The 24,367-nt window shown below is 38.3% G+C and overlaps 5 protein-coding genes across 5 annotated transcripts; all 5 read left to right on the forward strand.

Annotated features, from left to right (window-relative positions):
- The first annotated feature begins 9,002 nt into the window (after positions 1-9,002).
- Positions 9,003-12,729, forward strand: LOC145774174 (eukaryotic translation initiation factor 3 subunit G-like). Its single transcript, XM_082585345.1, has one exon. The coding sequence runs from the start codon at positions 9,053-9,055 to the stop codon at positions 9,914-9,916; it is 864 nt and encodes a 287-aa protein (XP_082441471.1). The 5' UTR covers positions 9,003-9,052; the 3' UTR covers positions 9,917-12,729.
- A 5-nt stretch (positions 12,730-12,734) lies between these two features.
- LOC145774171 (protein Cryzl2-like) lies at positions 12,735-14,655 on the forward strand. The gene has a single exon (XM_082585343.1). The coding sequence runs from the start codon at positions 12,772-12,774 to the stop codon at positions 13,921-13,923; it is 1,152 nt and encodes a 383-aa protein (XP_082441469.1). The 5' UTR covers positions 12,735-12,771; the 3' UTR covers positions 13,924-14,655.
- A 40-nt stretch (positions 14,656-14,695) lies between these two features.
- Positions 14,696-15,253, forward strand: LOC145773941 (methylated-DNA--protein-cysteine methyltransferase-like). The gene has a single exon (XM_082585063.1). It carries the CDS (start codon positions 14,696-14,698, stop codon positions 15,251-15,253), a length of 558 nt encoding a protein of 185 aa, XP_082441189.1.
- Positions 15,254-15,284: 31 nt separating this feature from the next.
- Positions 15,285-21,018, forward strand: LOC145774173 (dynactin subunit 2-like). Its single transcript, XM_082585344.1, has 2 exons — positions 15,285-17,762; positions 18,313-21,018. The coding sequence occupies exon 2, from the start codon at positions 18,619-18,621 to the stop codon at positions 19,756-19,758; it is 1,140 nt and encodes a 379-aa protein (XP_082441470.1). The 5' UTR covers positions 15,285-17,762; positions 18,313-18,618; the 3' UTR covers positions 19,759-21,018.
- An 18-nt stretch (positions 21,019-21,036) lies between these two features.
- LOC145774175 (ribonuclease P protein subunit p25-like protein) lies at positions 21,037-22,179 on the forward strand. Its single transcript, XM_082585346.1, has one exon. It carries the CDS (start codon positions 21,041-21,043, stop codon positions 21,521-21,523), a length of 483 nt encoding a protein of 160 aa, XP_082441472.1. The 5' UTR covers positions 21,037-21,040; the 3' UTR covers positions 21,524-22,179.
- The last annotated feature ends 2,188 nt before the right edge of the window (positions 22,180-24,367 follow it).

Genomic DNA, 24,367 nt, shown 5'->3' on the forward strand with positions numbered 1-24,367 from the left:
AATTGGACCACTTATCACGATCGGAAAATTACCAAGAGAAATTCTCAAATTCCAGCAAATTAAAAAACTCTAACTTTATTTCTCACATTTGAAAAGACATAAAAAAATGGGCTTTAGGCTACTCAAATTAAAAATTGACCACAAAAATGCGCTTCGGTTCAAAGTTTAGATAAAAAAAAATGAAAAAAAATCATTGCTTCCGGATAGTATCGAACTCATCCCCTCTAGAATGGCAACCCGAGACGCAATGTATGCGCCACAGACTGAGTTGAACAAAACATGTTGAATTTAGAACTTTATAACGGCGCTTCACGTCTTTTGCTTTGAAAGAGAAAAAGAAAAAAGTACTTATGTAGTGACGTCATGACCGGTCAAATAGTGTTTCAGATTCAAAGACCGGAGCCGGTCAAATAGCCACTGCCTAATTATATAGACAAAACAGTTAACAAACAGTGGCATTTAAATCAAGAAGGTAGTGTTTAAAGTTTCTTTTAAAAGAAGTTGGAGAAAGACCTTTGAGATCATTTAAACAGTTTAAACAGTTGTCTTCGGAAATCAAACAGATATGCAAAAAACTACTTAGGCTATAATACCGGTAGCATGCGACTAGCATGTTTCGCTGTTTTCGGTTTGATTTTGGAATGCGTCCTGACTTTTGACTTTGAACGTAGGGTGACCATGTGATCATATTCATAGTCAAGATGTCTTTCAGATTCTAGCTGCGGTGTCAAGTACAGTACTTTGCTTACTTATTTCGGGCGTTTTAATAACTGTTAATGACCGGTAGCCTACTGGTATTAATAAACTGAGCAGTTGTTTTAGACCTTATTTTACACTATGTAGTGTAAATATAGCCAAATAATAGCGTTGCCAGATAAGGAATTTTGTCCCAATTTGAGAAAAGTTTAAAGCTGTTAAAACACAAAAATTTGCATTTTGGAATTTTTTTAGTTCTGGGTAAAGATCAAAACCTTAACCTTACTCCTAAGTCTAACCCTTACCATAACCTTCCCTAACTTGATTAATTGAATCTTTATCTTCAGACTGGAAAAGCTTCTTGCAAAGCTTAATCCTGGCAGTTTGGTATACTTGTAGAGGCTTTGAATCACTGACGCAGGCCCGGTCGCGAATTTTTTTTCCCCACGAGCTTTCTGTCTCATTGATTCTAGTCACTCTTAAAAGTAAGATTATCCGAAAGTGTTTTGAGAGATTGGTTGATTCAGATTGCGAAATAACTATTTGCCAATGAAATTGTGCAATGATAATAAAATATAAGCTTTCCCTAACCCTACTTTTTTTGAAAAGCTCTTGTGCAGCGCAAAAATTAGTTTAAAGAAAAAAAAAAGTTGACTTTGACGGGCGTCGAACCCTCGTTCCCACGAACACTAGGCGGAGGATGAAACCACTGAACCAATCGTGCCAACGAAAAATGTTGCATTCACATTATTTTAATACAAACTTTTACCAAAATATGCAAGTGAGACAGAAATCCCGTGGGAAAAAAAATTTGCGGCACGGTCACCGAGATTGACAGAGTGAACTTTTCGATTGTTGACGTCTTGTTGCCTGGGAACTATTCCATTCATTAGATGCCGCTGAATGCAGAGCAGTCCTTAACGTGCGTTGCTCAAGCGCACACCCCAAGAGTCCAACCAGCGCCGCTTGATCTTGAAGATTCTTTGTGCCAGAAGTGACGCGCTAACCAATTGAGCTATCGGGGCGGACTATCTTTAATCCTTAAGGTGCGTCTACACGAGAAAGTGTTCTTGCTTAGAAATTCTTGCTTAAGCTAGTGATTAAGCTCGTTTCGTCTACACTGGCAACCTCGACGAAGATTTTGCTCGCTTAAATCGCGGTCACGTGAGTATCTAATCCCCAATGACGTCACGTTTTAAAAAGTTTGCGCCAAAGCATAGCAGTTCGCTCTAAAGTACAGCAGAGTAGACTAAGCAACTGACTGTTCTTTAACCATTTGAAGTTGTTGCAGTCTTTCAGCCATGGCTTCCCAGAAGTTGTGTAAAAAATGCTGCAAAAAGCGAAGGATGCAAACCTGCAATTTACTGCTTATTGAAGCATTCAGACACCTCAGTGAGGTTGAAATGTTGGAAACAGAATTTCGTGTCAGCGTGGGTGACTGGTAACAACCAGCAAAATCATTCCTCCGCTATTTTTATTACCCAGTGCACAATGGCAATGGTTTTCTGCTGAGATCCTGTTTTGGATTTGAAATTGGAAAATATTGTGCTATCTATGGGCTATTTCGAGTACGGTCACCGCCAGTTCAGCCCGCAACATAAATAAGAACGGGTTGAGATCAAAACTTAACGAAATCCTTTAACGATACCGCCCTGCTCTGTCTGGATACTGAGCTGAGAGGAGACCTGAGATTTTGGCGGGAAAAACATTTCTAAGCAAGAGAACTCACTTAAGCGCCCAGTTTTTCGCTCTGAAGCGTATTTTTTCTCGACGGCTCGCTTACTCGCCCATTTTCTTAAAAGTAAGCGGCACAAACTGCGATTAACTTAAAGAAACAAGAAGTTTGTCTAGCTTAAGCAAGAAAACAGTCGTCGTGTAGACGCACCTTAACTCTGGCAACACTTAATTGTAACCATGGCAACAAGTGGGTAAAAATAGCCACTTTGTTAATGTAAAAGTAAGTCGAAATACGGTTAAAATCGGTAAGAACATCACAGTAAAAAATGTAGTAATCTGAGGACAAATGTGGTAATACAAGTGGTAATCTAGCTTTGTAAAAGTGGAAGCACTGCTTGTGTCTTGTCTTGCCATTGCGCAATGCGTAAGCAAAAACCGAAATAGAGTAGAATTTGCCTATAACGGCACCTCTAGGGGATTGCAAAAACTGACGTTATAGCCGAATTGACGTTATAGACGAACTACCGCAAACTATTCCAAAACTGTCTTTTGATTAAAGAAAGAGGTGTATAATCCAGTCAGGTTTATTGTGTATCATCAAACTGACAAAAGTCACACAGAAAATACAGTAAACAAAGAAATTGTTTAAAGAAAAATAATCTACAGCGAAAGGTACAGGAAATTTGCGCAATACAGCTCGTTACATACAGTAGTAGAGAAGTTCATTGTTTATTAGCAAAAAAAGCATTGATCTTCAGCTGTGTCAGTTTTGACACAGATTTCTCTACCACATAGCGTTCAGCTTTTGCTAAATAATGTAGGATTTGTTTGCTATCGTCGTGACTTCGGAAGTATCGGTCTAGTTGTCTGATTGACTTCAGGGCTTCTACTGGGGTTGAAACGGCTTCTACGGGATCGTCGCCATCACCATCATCATCGGCCTCCTCTTGTACGACATCTTCTGCGACAGTTTGTAGGCTGCATGTATTTCATGCAAAATGTCGCTCTCTGTTACTGTCACTCGCAGAAAATACAGTAAACAAAGAAATAGTTTAAAAAAAATAATCTACAGCGAAAGGTAGCTACAGGAAATTTGCGCAATACAGCTCTTTTTACATGTGATAGTTTTTCACGTGGTAAAAAAGTTAATTAAGATCCCTGCTGCGAACGACGTAGCAAAATAAAGGGAAGACATTTTGCAAGCAGCAGCGCTAACTGGATTAAAAGACTGACCGTTCATGGTGAAGGTGATGGCTTAAAGTGACGTTATAAACGAACAAAAGACGTCTGGGGACCAATAAAGGGTGCTGTTACATGCGAATTGACGTATAGGCGATGCTGTTGTAGCCGAACTACAATGTACGTAAAAGATAGGAATTCTGCCGGGACCGAGCAAAATGTGACGTAATAGGCGAATTGACGTTATAAACGAAGCCGTTATAGGCGAATTCCACTGTACCAGTTTTTATCTTCAATTCAAAGGGTCGTCTTCAAACAGGCTTTTTATTCATTTTTAGGGAATTTGTCCCCAGGTTGGGAATTTTATGAATACTCAGGGACAAGTTTAAAGGCATACTAAAGGAAAATTTCAAACCGGAATTAAGCATTAAAATGAGTAAACTGAACATTCAAGAATACATTTCAAAAACAATTACCCAAAAAAATTTGTTTTCAATGGTGCTGGCAAGGCCCAAAGTCCAGTGTTTCATTTATTTTCATTTTTTCAAAATGACCAAAACGTGCAAACACAGCTCAAGAATACGTCATAAAGTCCAGCAATAACAAAAGCCACGTTACCACATCTGATGTTTTGAGCAAACTGTCTGCTGTTTTGATGTTAAAATGTGCTGTTTTGATGTAAATACATACATAGCCTACAGTCAAATCGCCCCAGTAACAATTATTGCGTGATCGGTTGATTGCTAGACTTTATGACGTAGACTTTATGACGTTCTTTACAGTCGCACGCTTCGTTGCTCAGGCCAATCTCGTTTTGAAAGCTCTGACAAAAGCACGCGCACAATGGTGGTCAGACCGCAATGGGGCAAAATTTTATCGAAAATCGTTTTATGGTAGCATGTTAAACACAAAGAACGTGGAAAATCGCCAAGTCAGGTTTTTCCTTTAATACCCCTTTAAGGAAATGAGCAATTTAGGGACTTTTCATGCCTTTGTTCACTTGCTGCAATCAATGGTTTATTTGTCAGGAACATAATATATGTTTGAAATATGCAAGTAATATACACAATGCAAAAGTTACACAAGTTCCCATACCGACAGGGAGACAACGAGACGAACATACGGTCTACTAGTCAATTGCCACCCTGTGGAAATGACGATTTTGCTATTTAAAATGGAAGTGGCTGGATTTACGGCGCCGTAAATCCAGCTTTTCCATGCCTTTTTTTTAATTTTTACATTGGTTTTACTGCGCATGCGCGCTGTTGCTGAAAAAAAAGTGCGTATATAACTTCTAAATTCAACTGTTTTTGCCGAGTGAACAGTGGCACGTGCGATCTTTGTCTGGCTCATACTCGCAAGGATGTGAGTTCCATTCCACCGAAAGGTAATTTTTTTTTGAACTCAATTCTAACCCGAAGTGACTCAATCGTTAGGCTACATATTTTTGTGGCCGTTCAGTTTAGTTTGTTTTTAGTTCTGAGTTCTGACCATCACAACGAAAAAACAGTATATATATGACTAACATAACAGAGGTATAGAAAAGGCAGACTTGGCTATTTGATCGGCGCTGGTCTTTGAATCCGAAACACTATTTGACCGGTCATGACGTCACTATATAGGCATTTTTTTCTTTGTGACGTTTTTGTGATGTCATAGTGACGTCATGACCGGTCAAATAGTGTTTCAGATTCAAAGACCGGCGCCGATCAAATAGCCACTGCCTATAGAAAAAGGTAGAAGCGACAAAACGTGACTGTTATAGCGACATAGGGTGTATGATAGCAAAGCAGGACAATCAGTTTAAAATATGGCATGGTCGTAACTCCTAAAAATTTTATAAGTTTAGAATTTTTTTTTTACTTACGGTAGCCTATTTTAATTGTTAAAGAAAAAAAACTCACAATCTTTTTTTTCTCTGTTTTAAATTAAGGCGGTGGCTATTTGACCGGCGCCGGTCTTTGAATCCGAAACACTATTTGACCGGTCATGACGTCACTATATAGGCATTTTTTTCTTTTTCTCTTTCAAAGCAAAAGACGAGAAGAGTGCCTATATAAGTTCTAAATTCAACACTTGTGTTCAACTGACTCTGTGGCGCGTAGGATACGTTTCGGTCTGGTGCTCAGGGAATGAGTTCGATACTTCGCGGAAGCGTTTTTTTTAACTAAGTTTTGACCTGAAGTGACTCAATCGTTAGGCTTCTGCATTCTTGTGGTCAATTTTTAATTTGAGTAGCCTACAGCCCAATTTTTTATGTCTTTTCCAATATGAGTAATAAAGTTAGAGTTTTTTAATTTTTGCGTCGTTCGGCAAACACGGTCACATCCTCTTGTGACAAACGGAAAATTATCCAGAGAAATTCTTAAATTCAAGAAAATTAAAAAATAAAATTAAGTAATAAAAGTTAGAGTTTTTAATTTTCTGGAATTTGAGAATTTCTCTGGGTAATTTTCCGTTCGTCATTACATTTTTGCGTTGTTCGGCAAACACGGTCACATCCTCTTATGACGAACGGAAAATCATCCAGAGAAGTTCTTAAATGCAAGAAAGTTAAAAAACTCTAACTTTATTACTCATATGTGAAAAGACATAAAAAATTGTGCTGTAGGCTACTCACATTAAAAATTGACCACAAAAATGCAGAAGCCTAACGATTGAGTCACTTCAGGTCAAAATTTAGTTATAAATTTAAAAAAAAAATTGCTTCCGCGCAGTATCGAACTCATTACAATTTTGCTCTCAACAAGTTAGTTATCGTATTTTACGGACCATAAGGCGCACCGGACTATAAGGCGCACTGTCAATAAATTGCTTTGATTAGTTTTTTGTTCATACATAAGGCGCACCGGACTATAAGGCGCACCGGACCATAAGGCGCACCGGACCATATATAATAGTAGTATCGGTACTGGTTTTGAGTGTAGGCAATAAAGCACTACCGCACTTGATCCATACATAAGGCGCACTGGACCATAAGGCGCACGATCAATTTATAAGGAAAAAAAAGAATTTAAAGTGCGCCTTATGGTCCGTAAAATACGGTATATACAATGCTTCTTTTAAAAAAATGGTAATGGTATATTATGTAATGCGTCGCTCTGCAAACACGGTCACATCCTCTTATGACGAACGGAAAATTACCGTACCCAGAGAAATTCTCATATTCCAGCAAATTAAAAAAACTCTAACTTTATTACTCACATTTGAAAAGACATAAAAAATAGGGCTGTAGGCAACTCAAATTAAAAATTGACTAAAAAAATGCACTTCAGGTCAAAATTTAGTTTAAAAAAAAAATAAAAAAAAGGAATGCTTCCGGGTAGTATCGAACTCATTTCTTCTGGAATAGCAACCGGAGAAATATCATACGCGCCACGGATCGAGGTGAATAAAGTTGTCGAATTTAGAACTTATATAGGCGCTTCTGGTCTTTTGCTTTGAAAGAGAAAAGTGCCTATATATAGTGACGTCATGACCGGTTAAATAGTGTTTCAGATTCAAAGACCGGCGCCGGTCAAATAGCTACTGCCTTAATTTAAAACAGAGAAAAAAAGGATTGTGAGTTTTTTTTCTTTAACAATTAAAATAGGCTACCGTAAGTAAAAATAAAACATTCCCGCTCTCCAACATACTCACCAAAAAGTCATATTTAAGATACGGTAATGGAAACACAAAATTCCAAGAAGCAAGCAGAGATTACTCAAGCTTCCAACTGAACAATGTGAACATGTTATGAAACTTGACAAGTTGATTTCCATGACATATCACTTACGATGCACTATACAGTAGCTTTGTAAAATTAACATTTTGATCTTTATCCTCGGACTGGAAAGGCTTCTTTAAGAGCTTAATCCTGGCAGCCCCGATCGCTCAGTTGGTTAGCGCGTGACTTCTGGAATGAAGAAGCTTCAAGATCAAGCGCCACTGGTTCGACTCTCGGGGTGTGCGCTTGAGCAACGCACGTTAAGGACTGCTCTCCATTCAGCGGCATCTAATGGATGGAATAATTCCCCAGCAATAAGACGTCAACAATCGGAAACTTCACTCTTGTCAATCTCGGTGACCGGGCCTGCGTCAGTGATTTCAACTCAAAGCCTCTACTCTACACAAGTATGCAAAACTGCCAGGATTAAGCTCATCAAGAAGCTTTTCCAGTCTCAGGATAAAGATTCAATCAATCAGCTTTGAAGAGGCTTTAAACCACTGACGCAGTCCTGGTCACAGTGATTGATAAGTGGAGTTTTCGATATGCCTAGTTGTTGAAGTGTTATTTCTAGGAAATTGTTCCATCCACTAAGTTTTGTGGAATAGAGAGCAGTCCTGACATGTGTTCGTCATTGTCAAGCGCACACTTTGTCTTTGAGAGCTGAACCAGTGCGTTTGGTTTTGAGGTTTCTTCATGCAAAAATTCAAGCGCTTAACCAACTGAGCTATTAAGATATACTGAAAATTTGATCCTGGTGTTTTTGCATGTATATACAATTATACATTATACGGTACTTGCGGAGGCTTTGAACCACAGATAATAGTTCAGTTTATTTTGTTATGTTGGCAAATAAACAAAAATATACGAAACATAACAAACAGAAATAATTTGCACAACAGTAATGGTCGGCAAGTCCAGTTATCAAAGTTAGTAGTGGGAAGTTTTTGCTTGTTTGTAAATTCTTCTATCCTTTAATTGAAGAGCTGTTCTTGGAGTTCACAATCCAAGAGTTAAACTCGTCTTAATAGGGCTACTCATTGTTGTATTGTTTGGGAATATGCCACTATATGAAAACCACTTTAACCCTTGTGGTTGGCCTACTCAAAGCATCAAAAGTTGCTTTAAATTAAGGGTCTCAAACATGCAGCCTGCGGGCCGTATGCAGTATTCATTTGGTCCTCAGAGCAATTTGAGTTTCAGACCTCTGCTTTAAATAATGTTAGGCCTACCTATTGCAATCAAAGATGGGCGCAATCATGAGTCCAACACACAACAGGCCTCGAAGCTGAAGGCGGCCATCGGACCATGGTCGCAATTAACTTACAAAAACCGACATTTTATGCGCCATGAAGTTCTGAGAAATTTTTTTATGCAAGCGGCCTTGTGAATAAAGTACTTTGCCACTTATAATCGCAAAGGATTAGAAAGCAGTCAAAGCACCCGATAAATCACAATACACACTGTCTATGCTTAAATTGTTAACATTATTGATTGACCAAGCAGCTGATGTTTGATGATAAGCAGGATACAAGTGACATCACAATACACTTTATTTGCCGATGGCCGCCAAACAGCTTGCTTCAGTCAGACACGTTTAGTCGCCGGAAAAAAATTGTTTGGAGTTCTGCACAATATTTGCAATGTTTTCAGTGATTGTTGAATAAAGTCCAACAAAATAAAGATTTGTTTTAATTTGGATCAAATACCTGAGTTTTTTTAAAATTTTATTTTACTTCAAGGTTAATTTGAGTTGTAACTTATTAATCTGTAACACTGGCCACTGAATATAAAATGGTCAACTGGGCGGATGCAGTTAAAGAGGAGCCAACGTCAAGTTGGGCTGATCAAGTAGAGGAAGAAGAAACAGTCGAACTTGATAAGGAATCAGAGTTTCCCCCTCCTTCTATTAAGATTGATGGCAACATTAAAACTGTTACCGAGTATAAGTTAAACAAAGACGATAAGAAAGTTAAAGTTATTAGAAAATACAGAATTGAAACAAAGAAAACTTCCAAGTCTGTTGCAAGACGAAAAGTATGGAAAAAGTTTGGATTATCTTCTAACGATCCTTCTGGACCAAACCGTGCCACAACCATCATTTCAGAAGATGTTCAAATGCAATTTATCACAAACCGTGAAGAAGAGCTGCTTCAGGAACAAGAAGATCCAACACTTTCAAGGTTTAAGCACCAACTTCAGTATTACATGTTTCTCAAGAACTTTAAAGGAACAAAAAAAGAAGCAACTGAAGAAGATGAAAAGAAGGATAAAGAAGAAGACACAAACAATGCATCTACTGCTCCTGTAAAGTATGTACCTCCGAGCATGAGAAGTGGTGGCAACACTGTTGGATCGTCCATGCCATCAAGTAGAGGAAACAGGGATGAGCAGGCAACAATTCGAGTTACAAATCTATCTGAAGAAACAAAGGAATCAGACTTGCAGGAACTTTTCAAACCGTTTGGGCCAATCCAAAGAATTTACTTGGCCAAGGACAAGCATACTCAGCAATCAAAGGGATTCGCTTTCATCAACTTCTACAACAGAGATGATGCTGCCAAAGCGATAAAGTCGGTGTGTGGTTATGGTTATGATCATTTAATCTTGAATGTTGAGTGGGCCAAACCATCAACCCCTGCTGGAGGAGGATCATAAACTTTTCAACCGTTCAGAAAGAACTTGGTGACGGTGTTGTTGAACTTAAACAAGAATTTTGAAAGCAAACATTGCTGGTTGCAGCAACAATTCAGACAGTGGCCAATCATAACTTACAACCAAATATGAATGTTGCTTCTTTCTCTTAAATGATAGACTTTGTCATTCATGAAAGTGCAGTGAATTTTGCTTTTATTGTTCTTATTTAAGTTGCACATTTGAAAAACTAAACCAACTTGCCATTGGACTCTATCAAAGGTGCAGTAAGGAAATTTCTTTGTGTATCGGCTTCGGCCCCTTCACATAGCTGGTTTGTAGTGTATTTGCTCTAGGGATGGGCAAAATAGAATACCGAATGGCGAATATAGAATAACCGGTTGTTAAGCCTAACCGGTTTCAAAATGCATAAGAAATCGGATAATTGAAACCGCTTTAACGATCGACTTCGTACCGCTCCGTCTGGTGACAATGAATTCGCTGCAGCGAAAGTAGAATTTTCGCATTAAAGAGATCTTTCTTGTCAAGCGCAATATTTTTGTGTAACTGCCACATCTGCTTCTTCAGAGAGATGTTTTTCAAGTGCAGGTTTAACTGCCACTAGTGTTGGGCGAAATTAAAAAAACAAAACGATACGATATTTGAAAAAATACTCGATATTTCGATATTTTTGTTCTAATCAAGAATAGAGTTTCTCAGTCTTTGAAATTAGCGTCGACAACAAAAATGACGAGGCCACATGAGCGCTTGTAAGGTTAGGGTTAGACATTCCTGCCAGTCGTTATGCCACAGCCATAGATTTGTTCCTTAAGTCAATTATACTCTGATGGAGCTCTGCGAGAGAGGCGTGTGGATGGATATCAAAGCACGAAAGCCGCAAAACGTAGACGCTTCATTGCGAAGACAGTGTAGATTTACAGCCAAGCGATGAGCCTCTTGATGTGTCTAATTCCAGTGATGACGCGACAACCTCATCCTCCGATACAGCATCTGATGATTCCGATTCTGGCTAGTTCTTTATCAAATAGACTTTGTGTTGCTCGCAGTATCCCAATTGTGCCGAAACTATGTTAGTGCATACGTAAATCTCGCCAGAGCTATTAATTTGTTACCGGTACCTGGTTGAGCAATTAACGTTATTTTATGATAATTCAACGTCGCTAGATGTCGAATTATTGTAAAACAAACGTAAATTTCTTTTTGGGCATTGTTGTTACGCAATATAACCCGCCAGGAAAATTAAATCGATTTGTGCTGACTCGAACGTTGAATCAACCCAAAATTAACTAACTTTTCCTCCCCGTGAGTTATTTAACGTGAATTACTGTAACAGCAGCGTGTGTATCGCGCTGCTCGCTTTAGCGCTATTTTTGGCATTATTACATCACAACAAATCAAGCAGTGCTGTCGTGATGGACTATTCTAGTATATTTTTCGTTTTACATGTTTTGGTACAATTTTTTTCGTAATAAACGTTCAAAGCAATTGCCGAGGCAATTTCAACTTTTGCCGTTTGGCCTCGGCAACGTTTTTGTAAAGGTTTGCAGTTGCGAGTTGGGGCTGTGATAGTTAAAACATCGAACGAAATTGAAATAAATATTGATATTGAAAAGATATCGTATCAAAAATTTTAATTCGATATATCGCCCAACTGCCACCAAGATGAGATCCCGTTTGACTGGTGAACATTTAAAAAGCCTAAATTTGTTACACTAGAATAAGCAATTTTGTGATGTTCATTGTGTTTGTAAAATCATTAAAATGTGTTGATGGTAAAAACGGTCAATTATTCTAGAATAGATATCTGTATTCTATATTCGGTTTCAGTATTCTAGAATATTCTAGAATAGCTAATTATTCTATTTTGCCCATCCCTAATTTGCTCGTGTTGATTTTTTCAAGTCAAATCTTCTGAAAACTCTCAACTTGATTACATTGTATTGAAATGGAGAACCGTAAAAATGAGACTTCACCAACAGTAACACAACATGCCATTGGATGAGTGATTGTCATGTACTTGGCTAGGACAAAACACTGCAACTAAAAAACCGTACTCAATACTTCACTGATCCTGGTATTATTTGAATTTGTTCTATGTGGTTTCTTGAATTAGTGGTCCAGTAACTAAAATTGTTGCATGCAGATTTATGTTTGCTTGTGATATGACAGTTTTTTGATTTCCAAAGTTTAATTTACCTTGCCATATGTTGTTCTCTTTGACTACTTCCTGAAAGACAACAAGTTATATAGATGCATTGAAGGTACAAAAATGTTTTGTAACTAATTTTTGAAACCTTATCATGTCTGTTTTGTTCTACCACCAGAGAAACATATTTCAATTTTTTACTCAAATTGGATGTATGGAGCTTGCCACTGATCTTAATATTCTTAATAAAACGTAATTTGCTTATTTCACGGTAATAAAACCATACACTGCTTTAACTTACTAGGATTTTGTTCATGCATTAGCTGTTTTGAAAAGCAAAATTGTAGTTGAAAAGATGAAAAATTAGTTTACTAGGTCTAAATATTTGTGGAAAATTTGAACCCATTTGTTTTCGCTTTGAACATTCAAATTAGTTACAGTATGTTGATAGGTATTTTTAAATATTGGTTCCATAATCCACTTATCTGTATATATTTCTGGTGAATTTACAATTTAAATGTAAAAATGCGAGTTGCTATCTTGTGACAGGGGTCTACAAAACTTTTGTAGTTTTTCAATATTTACTTGACATGTTTGGCAACATTGTAAATTTTTAGGATAAAATACTTGAGTATTTTTCATTCATGCTTTGATTGTTTCCATATGGCAGGTTAACTGTAGCAGTTAGGGTTAAAGTTTTTGGTAAAAAAACATGCATAAAGCTGTCATACAATGTCCACCAGAGCTTTTACTTCGGTCAATTCGAAAAGCCAGCAGTTTCAATGTTGCGATGGTGGAAAGACAACAGTTGATTTCAAACAAAACGGGATCACGTATCAGCTTACTCCCAAATAAAGTTGCTTCAGGTGCAGTTTTCCAACGCAGATTTTATAAAGCTGCCGTGTGCACTGAGTTAAAAAAACCATTGTCCATCACTGTGAAAGAATCTCAAAAGTTGGATCCTGGTGAAGTTCGTGTTCAAGTTGCAGCTGCCGGTGTGAATTTCGGAGACTTGTTAATGGTCACCGGTGAATATCAAGTTAAACTACCTGTGCCTTTTGTTGGAGGGAATGAGATGTCAGGGACTGTATTGGAAGTTGGAGAAGATGTTGAAGACTTAAAACCAGGCATGAGAGTGGCTGGACTAGTGACCAAATATGGAGCATTTGCTGAAGAAGTTATCACACCCGCTCAGTATGTCTGGGTGATTCCAGAGCAGATGGCATTCAAAGAGGCTGCTGGTTTTGTCGTGTCGTACGGCACAGCTATGATGGGATTGCATCATCGTGCTAACTTGAAAGAAGGCGAGAATGTCTTGGTCACTGCAGCTGCTGGGGCTGTTGGGTTGGCTGCTGTTGATATAGCCAGTAATGTCTTCAAAGCAAATGTGATTGGAGCAGCTGGCAGTGATGAAAAATGTGAGTTAGTAAAGTTGAAAGGTGCAAGCGATGTCATCAACTACAGAAAAGAGAATATCCGAGATAAAATGCGTCAAATATGCCCAGGTGGTGCTAATGTTGTGTTTGAATCAGTTGGAGGGTCTGCTTTCAAAGATTCTTTGAAGAGCATAGCCTGGGAAGGAAGACTCTTGGTTGTTGGTTTTGTATCAGGAGAGATCCCACAGATTCCTGCTAATCATCTGCTTGTGAAGAATGTGTCAGCAGTTGGGCTCTATTGGGGTGCCTACGCCATGGCTAACATGGACTTGTTTCGATGGAGTGTCGATCGATGCTTTGAGGAATACAAAGCCGGAAAGATTAAACCAACTATTGGGGCAGCATTCGATTTAAGCCAAATAAACAATGCATTTGATTACATTAAAGACCGGAAATCAACTGGAAAAGTTGTGATCGAAACCAAGTAAATGTTGATGAAAGTGTTGAAGCTCCTGAATTATGATTATTTTAATCTTTTTTCTAATTGTATATATGCTGTTGATAATTTCTAAAGTTATGCCATGAGACTTAAAAGTGGTTACAGAAAAGCTGAGATGCCAGATTTTATTTTTGAGAGTATGAATTTAATTGTTTTCAAATTGTAGTTGTTGGTAAATTTCATGTGCATAGCAATTATGGTGCGGTCAAATGCTGTTTTAGTTTCTATGTTCAAATTTTTATGGTTTCCTTTCCTCTAGATTTTAGTTAACAACTATTTATTTTCGAATCACATGTTTATCTCAAGTTCAGAGCTGTAAAGATGTCTCTCGTTCTGTTTGTTCAGTCATTTCAATGAGACTTTTCAGCTGTGCGGATGAGTAATGAGAACATCTGTTTATTTGTTTTCATAGTTTTACTTACATTTATTTCCATTGAAAGATTGACTTAATGTTGCGCGATATGAGAATGGTTCAGATATAGCAGATACCATGTACAACTACATATCTGACATCACTACTTTTTAAAAAACTTTTACTTGTTGCGCTGTTTAACTAATGATGCAGTTTTCACAGTGAAATGTTTATGTTGCCACCCCTGTTTTTGATTGTTTTTGATGAGTTATAATTTGCTATGCAATAATTGTTATGTAGTGAAAGTGCAATGTTCACTTCTTATTGTCGCTTTTGACAGATAAATTTTAACAAAGTATTAAGCAAAAACACTGCATTTTAGCAAAAGATGTCAAGGATAAGTGAGACTATGGTAAAGCTGAAAACTCCAATTGGATTTGTCAAAGTTTTCCACTCTGCTCAAGGGCTTAGAGAAATTGAACTTGACAGAAAGTACAATGACGATTCAAATATTGTCAAAAAATGTTTCAGTGATATGTCGGTGGATATAGTTGAAGAAGATGGAATCATCACAAAAGAAATGGATAAGACAATTGAGTGGATTCGACAGTTTTTCAACCCATCAGCAACTGAATGTCCTCTACCTGAAATAGATAATGAAATAATCAAGAAAGATAATTTTACTGGACTTGTTTTGCGGACGCTCATGTCTAAAACTTCCCCTGGTTCTACAGTCTCATATGCTGGTCTAGCAAAATTGTGTGGCAGCCCGAAAGCTTGTCGGGCCGTTGGACAAGCCATGAGGGCTAACCCGTGTCCTCTGTTGATTCCATGCCATCGTGTGGTGGCCAGTAATGGGAGCTTGGGTCATTACATGTCTGGGGATGGAGATAATATCAAGTCATGGCTACTGGAACTTGAAAAACGTGGAAAATTTGCTGACTTGAATTGTGAAACAGCTTCATGAGATGCAGTATGCAACAAACGTGATGAGCTGCTGTTGGCATTTACTAAAAGTTGGAAACAAATGGGTCTTCTTGAACTTGGATTCCTGGTTTGCTAGAAAGGTTAAAAAAGGGGTAAACCAAGAGTTTGTAAACCATTACGTTTCGGTTCTGTTGTGTCTGTTTAATGTTAGAAATAAAAAATCAAGTACCAGGGCAGAACCATCCTCTTAAGATTACTTGTCACGATTCATGAAGAAACAAAACTCTTCCAATTTCAATGTTCTAATATATTCCTAAACTTCAGTAGCTGTTGCAAACTGCAATAATGTGGAATGTAAACTGTCATTAAGGCATTTTCAAGCCCACATTAAAACATGACAATAAGTTGTATTATGCCTGATGTCACAATAATTATATAGCCTAAATTTTCTCAAGAAGGTTGAACTAATACTATTGTGCTATAGATTTTCGCTTACAGGTCGGTTGTATTTACATTTGTGAAGTCATTCTGGTATGTTTGTCGTTTTACAAACTGATCATAATAACTCTCGTAGCCCGATTTGTTCCTGCCTTTGGTATCTTTGACCCAGTTAATTCCATGTATATAGTTGCTTAGTGCTCAACGTTGCTTGTAATGTCAGACGATTAATACGAATGTGGATGAACAAGTTCAAAGAAATACGTCAAAATTTAACCATATAACCAACTTGGCTTTGTTGCAAGTTTTATTGTTAAATAACCGGAAGACAGCCTTGACTGAACTAGTTGTTTCTTTTCAAGTTTCAAATAATATCGTATTACACAGTAGCGCACCCAGAAAAAAAATTAGAGGGGGGGGCTAATTCAGAAATGTCGGCCGAGTGATTTGCGATGACAGTGACAATAGGTCAATACCCATCCCTTTGATTATTTAAAGGCACTCACGGCCCACAACCCATCAGTTGCCGATACATCAGGATTTGTTCTCTCAATCAGTTTATAAGTTGGCCTATAGTGAATTCCATGCTACTAGCACATTCAGCATCCTCATTCCTGCGTCTACTCTCGCAATCTTCTATGGATCTTGACTTTTTCCTCATGTATGACAAAATAGAATTAGCTTTCCGTTTGCCAACACTAATAAGTGCGAATACAACAACTAACACAAAAACAGTTTGAAACAAAACACTAATTTTGTAAACAGTAAATTTGATGTGGACGTTTTGCCTACTTACAAACCATTCAAAATTGGTTTGCATTTTGAACTAAAGTCCCAGACGCATTCGTATCTCTTGCTCAAATTTCGTATAAAGTTTTACATGTCCGTGTGATGCGACATTGACCTACGGTAGCCTACATCGGTATGTCCACCAGACATTTGACCACGAAAGCATCTGAACTTTAAAAGTACCATCAAAGACCATATCATGGAGTGTTCTTTTTGTAGCCTACAGATCGAAAATTCTCTGCTGATTCATTTAAAATTTTACGCAAAGGCAAATCACAATTTGACACTAAAATTCAGGAAGCAGTGTTAATCAAACGCTACAACCCAAATTTTAACAAACAATTAACTTATTTTCTGGAGGCGAGTCTATTCTCTTCAACATTTACTTGATGCATGGACTTCTAAATAGTAGAATCTGGACTGGAAACCGACTTTACGCAGTGTACAACAGTTGGTACAAAACAACAGTGGTCCAACAGTTGGCCAACAGCCAAGTTTAGGGTTAGTTACTAAGGTATCGAAAAACCTCCCTTAGCGAATAACCCTAACTCGTACAGTGCTGGTACTGTACGAAAAGGGGTGGGGCAGCAACTGAAAAAGCACTAAAATAAGAACTGGTAACTTTTTGGCCAACTGCTGTACACTTCGTAAAGTCAGTTTCCGGTCCAGATTCTACTATTTATAAGTCCATGACTTGATGTAGGTACTACGTTTCCTGTAGTGCAATTTTTTTTTATAGTTATTCATGTAGTTGCCTTTTCCTAATGTAATTTTACCTTCAAGAAGTTGAAGTTTATTGCATTTTTATAAATATTTTCAGGTTCCTGATGAGGGCTTAAGTTAAGCAGAAAAAGTTCGACTGTTAAAACTATTTGTAAATATGTAAAATATATTGTTATAATGCTCGGCCCTGTTGTATTGTTGTGTCTTATTCATATCTAACCTGTAAGCAAAAGGTATTAATGGGGAACATACAAAAACTTCATTTTTGGTGGCGGGTTTGGGGGGTGGCTGGAGCCCCCTTAGCCCCATGCTGGGTGCGCTACGGGTATTACATGATTTTATTAATCATTTGTGGTTTTCTTTAAAATGTATTTGTTAACATGTTAAAAATAATGTTGCAAATCAACAGTATGCTTATACAATACACGTCAAAGATTTGCAGGACTGAATGAAGCGTGCGTTACACATCTTTGCAAATCTTTAAAAGCAACTGGACAACCGAGTAACAATACTACTGCATTTGCTTTAGTTCCTTTTTAAATATATATTGACTGTTGTATATTGTCATGTTGTCTATCGTGACCATTCCACCATGCTAGGTGGTCACAGCGGTAAACCATAATCTCTTCGTGGGAAAATTGTAACATAAGATTCCCAAATCCGTTCGTCTGCATGTAATGACCGAAAAAGAAACACTCCTTCGAAACGTCTATTCAAAATTGTATTTCTGTAAAATTAGGCTCAAAGCTGTCGAAAATGGGGTGCAATGCCGTACACCACTAAAACTTGTAACTACAGAACAGATTACTTAGATAAAAGACGGAATTTTTGTCCAGCTAGCAAGCACTAAGCCAACAGTTAAATGTGCGACTAACTCTCAAGCAACCATTTCACGAATGACCAGAATAGATAGCAATATCTCAAATGCACGTACACAGTACTGTGACGCAATAGTGAAAGACATTGTCACGCAATTTAAACAAGTGTTGAAAGGCAATGATGCAATATTTCATCAGGTCTTACGACCGATGGTGCAATATTTGGACATTTTCTAGCAATTTCCATGACGTAAGATGCCAGCTAGGTTAAGTAGACCATAACGGTTTTTATATGACGTTTGATTTGGTGAACAATTGGCTGGAACACTAGGAATCACTTTCCATGGATGCTTCCCACATTTGATCAAATGCAACACAATTTGAGCTCAGTTTTGGGTTATCCATCAAGGTAGTTGTGTCAGTTTTAAACTGAGTTTATCTCTTGCTATAAACCCTTATGAATTCCTGTGGGACCAATATGCGACTGTTTTGTAATAATTTTCGCTTTTGTTGCTATCATGTTGTCATATAAAGCTGTTCGTTGTTTTTGCTGATAAAGTACGCTTTGCTGTACTAAAATGCCGTATTTGATTCTTTCAGAGATCAGTTTTTTAAATTTGTGAATGATTAAGTAAAAATGGCAGATCCAAAGTATGCAAACTTACCCGGGATAGACACAGATAGTAAAGATCTTTATGAATGTGGGGACTTACCTGAGGAAGATCAAAATTTTACTCCAGAAGAGCTGAACAGCACAAGCGTTGAAGTCATAGACTCAAGCAATGCGTTCGAAAAGTTCAGTGGGAAATATGTTTCAGGATATGGCAAAGACTTTTCTGGTAGGGTCCAGGGTTCACGGATGAGTGGTTACGATGTCAGTGGATCTGGTCTTGTTGCTCCTGGAGATACGGAAACAGTTTTTCAAAAGTTCAACCGCCTTAAAATTGAGGTCGCTGAACTTTTAAATGAAGTGAATCAAATCAAAGATTCGAAATCTGGTAGGAAGTCTGCGCCCGACTTGCTGCAACAAGTTCAGACCTTGCAGCAAACACTGACAGACGGAAATGTGGTTGAAGTGAGCAACCAATCCATTGAGCACGGTCCGAATGTGAACGAGATACTTTCAAAAATAAAATCGTCTGAGAAAAAAGCCTCAGACAAGAGGAGTCGTGACGGGACGTATGAGTTATATTTGCAGCCCAGTCAAAAAGAGTCAAACAATCTGCGCGTTTCAGATCTAGAACAACGCATTTCACGTTTGGAAAAAGTCCTCGGACCGGATACAAGCAGCATTAAAAACGTGCTGGCTTCACAGTCTGAGCAGCACTCCTTGCAAGATGCAGTGCAGTCCATGGAAACGAAATTGTCTCTTCTGGATCCTGACAAGCTTCCATTGGTTGATAGCCGACTGCAGGCTATTCTAAACAAAGTAAATGAAATTAACAAAGCACATAAGGCCCCTGGAGATCAGCCGTCTGATATCAACAAGAAGATATCAGAATTGTATGAGTTGGTTCAGAAGTGGGATGGGGTGAGAGTTGGTTTGCCGATGCTGATTGAGCGGTTGCGGGGATTGGATACATTGCATTCTAGCTCGTGTGACTTCACCTCTACACTTGCCCATCTTGAAGCGGCACAATCTCAGATCTCGTCTCGTCTGGACACAGCAGGTGCAACTCAAAAGAAACTGGAAGAAACTTTTAAACAAAATATCGCTACGATAGAAACGAACATCGGTCATTTGAACAAGCGAATGGTCAATTTAGGTCAAAAGTAGCTTATTTTTCTCAACAATAATGATGATGATCCATAAGAATATTAAAGCTCCGTGTTTAAGATACAAAGAAGTGTTTTTAGAATCGATTATGCTTAAAACAGATTTTCGAACTATTTGCAACATGGCGCAATGAGACCACAAGCTTCACTAATAGTTTTGTATAATTTCATTGTCTTTAAATCGCAGCGTATGCTTTAATTAATGTGAATGAACCTATAGAGACATGTGTTGTTATTGGGAAAGGAAATATCTTCCGTTGATGCACACGCCGCTTGATAGAAGTGCGTGGCATAGATTGTGGTCGGAGAAGGAAATCTTCACGTTCCACATCACCACTCTTTGTATACCATCCTGAACGTCCTTTGCCGAGACAAGTTATTAACTTCTCCAGTTTTGTCAGTCGTCTGTGATGTAAACTGCAAAGTATGTGGTCGGTGTGCTACCAGTTCATCTGTAATTTCCGTAAAGTTGAAAATTCGAAACACTTGCTGCTCCTTTCGCGCATGTCTTTTGTTGTCGGACAATTTGTTTATCCCAGACCGAAATTGTGTGTCATCTCACATACTTTCCCTTTAATTTATAATATAGTTTGTACAATGTCCAATGTCCATGTTCAATCGAAAATTAGTGAATAAAAACCTAAAATTATTATTTCAAGCTAAAATTAAATTTACAGTATAGTTAAAGTTAAAATAATAATTTTTCAATACCAATATTACTAAGCTTACAGACTTTGAATTTTTTAGTTGTGAACTTTGAATCATTATGAAACAGATGTGGCCAGGGACGATGACCTGTTTACCTTTTCATTTTGCTTAATCTGTAATATGGCTCCCAGAAGTATTTGCCATTCGCTGATTCATTTGTTGCTTTATCGATCTACTTTTTAAACGAGTCCACAGTGCAAAGAACATTGTAGTTTGAAGTTGTATCTATCGAGCATGCCTATCATCTCAGCACGTTTGTGGATTCCTGTGTTTGAATAGTTTTTGGGTAGAGAACGTTTTATATCGTTTCTCAAAAGTTTTATTTGTTGTTGCGTGAACTAGGCCATATGAACCGTCTTTGCTCCACGGAACAAACACCTCAACATATTTCGTGAATTATAATAAATCAAATTTAGCTGAACATGTCATTGATTTGAATTTTTTCAAAGGTTTGAGTTTGATTGTTTTTGTGACGTAGCCTACTTTACTTTTGCATGACGTCGTTGCTGATATGACGTAACCGTTGATGTAGTTCCGCTTTGTTTATGTTTAGGATTGTAGGTTGAAATAATGTGATGGATTCGTATGAAAAGTATAAAACTATTCACCATCCGCTGAAAAATCCTTTTGTTGAAATTCTCCGCAGCGATGAGGACGCAACCGCGATTGTCGAAGTTCGCGTCTCGATCCACAGCGTCGTGGGGAAGGTGGTTGGGTTCGCCGCGCGGAAGCTCAAAGATCCAGCCACCGACGTCATTGTAGTGATCGGCCAAGACAAAGCGTCACAAGTCGCGCGGAAATGTGCGGAAACCCTGCAGCGGAATTTTGGCGGCCTCCACCAGTGCAATGGTTCCGGACACAAAATCCACGAGGACATTTGGGTGGGGAAAGATCCTGCATCAGAATTGGACAGCTTGAGTGTAAAACGACACATTCCTGTGACCTTTATTCTTCTCGCGAGAAAACTTCCTGAGAAACTCAAGTCTCATCCTCACAGGATGCAAATAAACAAAACTAAACAGAAAGACAAAAAAAGTTTCAAAAAAGCATCGAACTGAACCCATCATGCCCTGTTGCATTGTGGGAACGATAGATAGTTGGGAATTGACCAACCAATGGAAAGAAAGTCTCAGAGTGCGGTGCAAATGAACATGGAGACTGTAGAATAGAATGACGCAACAAGATGAAGCAGTAGATAGCATCGCTCCTTGTAGTCTTCATACTTTTGAGCAGTCCAACAGCGGATCAACCTTTTCAACAATACAATCTATACATTGTAGGCTATTGAACATGACTGTATTTTTATCATTGTAGAATATTGATAGTAGGCCTACACACTACACAGTATTTCGGGATTTCTTAAATTTTATTTATGATCGTATGAAAGCAAATAAGTTGCATGCGTTAAATCGAAACTTTGTACTACAGTTACGAGGTTGACAGTTGGATGCTTTGAAAATTCTAAGTAAAACAAGTCAGACAGTGCTCTAATTTTTTACGCAGTTGTTGTGCGAAAATAATCAGAGCAGACTTGTATTTAAGGTGATGTGACCGTGCCATGTTTTAAAGTAAACTGATTGTCTTGCTTTAGTACCATGCACGTTATAACGTCCGCGTTTTGACGCTTCTACCTTTTTCTAGACCTCTGCTATGTTTGACATATATTGCTTTTCGTTGTGATGCTCAGAAACAAATACAAACTGATTTGAATTCATTTTGTTTAAGTTCGAAGAGAAAACCTTTTGCTATTCATATTATTGCGTTTGTGCACTTGTTTCCCGGCATTGGATTAAATTTCTATCGTTGATGGCAGCTTAGCTACTGCGCGATTATTGGTACAAAATAGGCTATTGACATAAATTATATTGTGACAATTTAGGCGATTTGTCGTTTCTTTCGAGAAAAAGTCAGGATTAGCGGCTGCAGAGATGTGCATCTACGTTCCTGGAAGAGATGTAATACTAAGTTAGCTCTAACACTGCGAGTTCCGTGTGTCAACCAAGTATTTGGTCATGGCCTGGACATGTTGCATAAGCCTTTAAAACTGATAAAATGTGAACTTTGGTTGTATATATATACAGCAGAACTCGGTAGCAGAGCTCGGTAACAGAGCAGAACTCGGTATATATACAGTAGAACTCGGTTAATCCGGGTTCGATTTGACCGGCGATTCCATCCGGATTAGGCGAAGATCCGGATTAACCGATGACGGTTCTATCAAGCCTGACGTCACCTAGATAGAAGGGTGTCGGTAAAAATCACCGAAATTGAACGCATTAGTGTGGTCATCTACCAATTCCGAGACGCGCGATCACCACATTAGCGACCCAGTGATAGAGTTCTTTTAAAATGAATGCATTTGTAGACTCTGCGTTTAACGCAAGAACTGGCAAAAGTTACATCTTCAGACATGCGTGTCGGAATAACCTGTAGTCACTCAAAACTTTTGAAAACAGTTACCGAAGACGAGTTTCTATGGAAAACTAACAAAAAATCGCGGTCAAACAAAGTAATCACGGGAAAATACGGATAAAGCGATAGAGAAAGCGCAACTTTTGTCCGGAATAGGCGAGGACATAGCCGTACGAGACCAAACCATTTTGGGGGGGCAGAACGTAAATTTGCCCAAATGTGCACGCTTTTATAGAAATTGCCCAAATATAATGTAGCCTATGCGGTGTATGATAACAGTGAAAAACTAACATAACAAGACCACCAGCAGTGGCGTAGCCAGGAATTTTGAAAGGGGGGGGGGTTGACGGCGTGTTTCGCTTATGGCGACACCCAGCAGTGGGGGGTGGCCTCCCCCAGAAAATTTTGAAAGATTACTTTATATTTGGTGCATTCTGAGAGTAGTTCAACAAAAATGTGGGTATGAATATTCCTGTAAAATGGTGCTGTCCGGTGGCATAGCAAAAGAATAAGATCATGTTTTCTTACATTTTTCGGAAATAAAGCTACAAGTCTCTATGTTTTCTTGTTGCTAATTCCTGGCTGAGATATTTGAATGATTGGTAATGGCAAAACTCGCTCTTTGCATGTCTCATTTAAAATAAGGCAAATTTTGTTTTAGAAGCATAGACTGAAAGCATCATTCTCAATATCGTGACGTCACACGCTTGCCAAAGGGGGGGGGGGGGTGCAACCATGTTGCCCATGTAAATGGGAAAAATTAATGAATTTGTTCATTTTGGGGAAACTGCCTCACGGTAATTTGGGCAGAACTTTGCATAAATAGACTAATCAGTTTCATCAAATAATTTCATGTTTTCAGCTGCCCAAATCAACACGATGCATTTGTGAAAATTAATAAAATTAGCAATATAGCAAATTTTGCGTTTTGATTTGGGCAGTTTCACAAAAGTATTAGAGACATACTTTGGTGGCTGCCAAAATTGGCATGATGCAGTTAGTTAAATGCATTTCGTACTACAGTTTGATCACCATGCAAAACAATACATCAATACGGGTGTGCCAAATGAAAATTTTGCGACACATTTCTTGTGCAAATAAGAGGCTGTACTTAGTTTGATAGGTAAAAGATATTGATTTATAGTTTTTCTCAATTTATGCAATTTTGTAGCTTTTCATATAGCAATTTTTGCCCGAATAATTGCAAAATTTTGCCCGAATTTGCGACGTTTTGAAACAACTGGGGGGGCGGCTGCCCTCCCTGCCCCCCTGGCTCGTACGGCTATGGGCGAGGATCCGGATTAAAAAATCCAGATAATCCAAAGCGTTTTCTCAAGAAAAAGATTACAAATCATTTGTACTTCCAGTTTCATCCGGATTAACCGAGTTCTACTGTAGGTGACTGATATCAGATTCTATTTGAATAAAGACCTTCTGGTGATCGCCACATCAGAGTGAAAGGGAACGTTCAAATATTACGTAACGCTTTT

The sequence above is a fragment of the Aplidium turbinatum genome, chromosome 7 (assembly GCF_918807975.1).
Source record: "Aplidium turbinatum chromosome 7, kaAplTurb1.1, whole genome shotgun sequence".
Classification (NCBI taxonomy): Eukaryota; Metazoa; Chordata; class Ascidiacea; order Aplousobranchia; family Polyclinidae; genus Aplidium; species Aplidium turbinatum.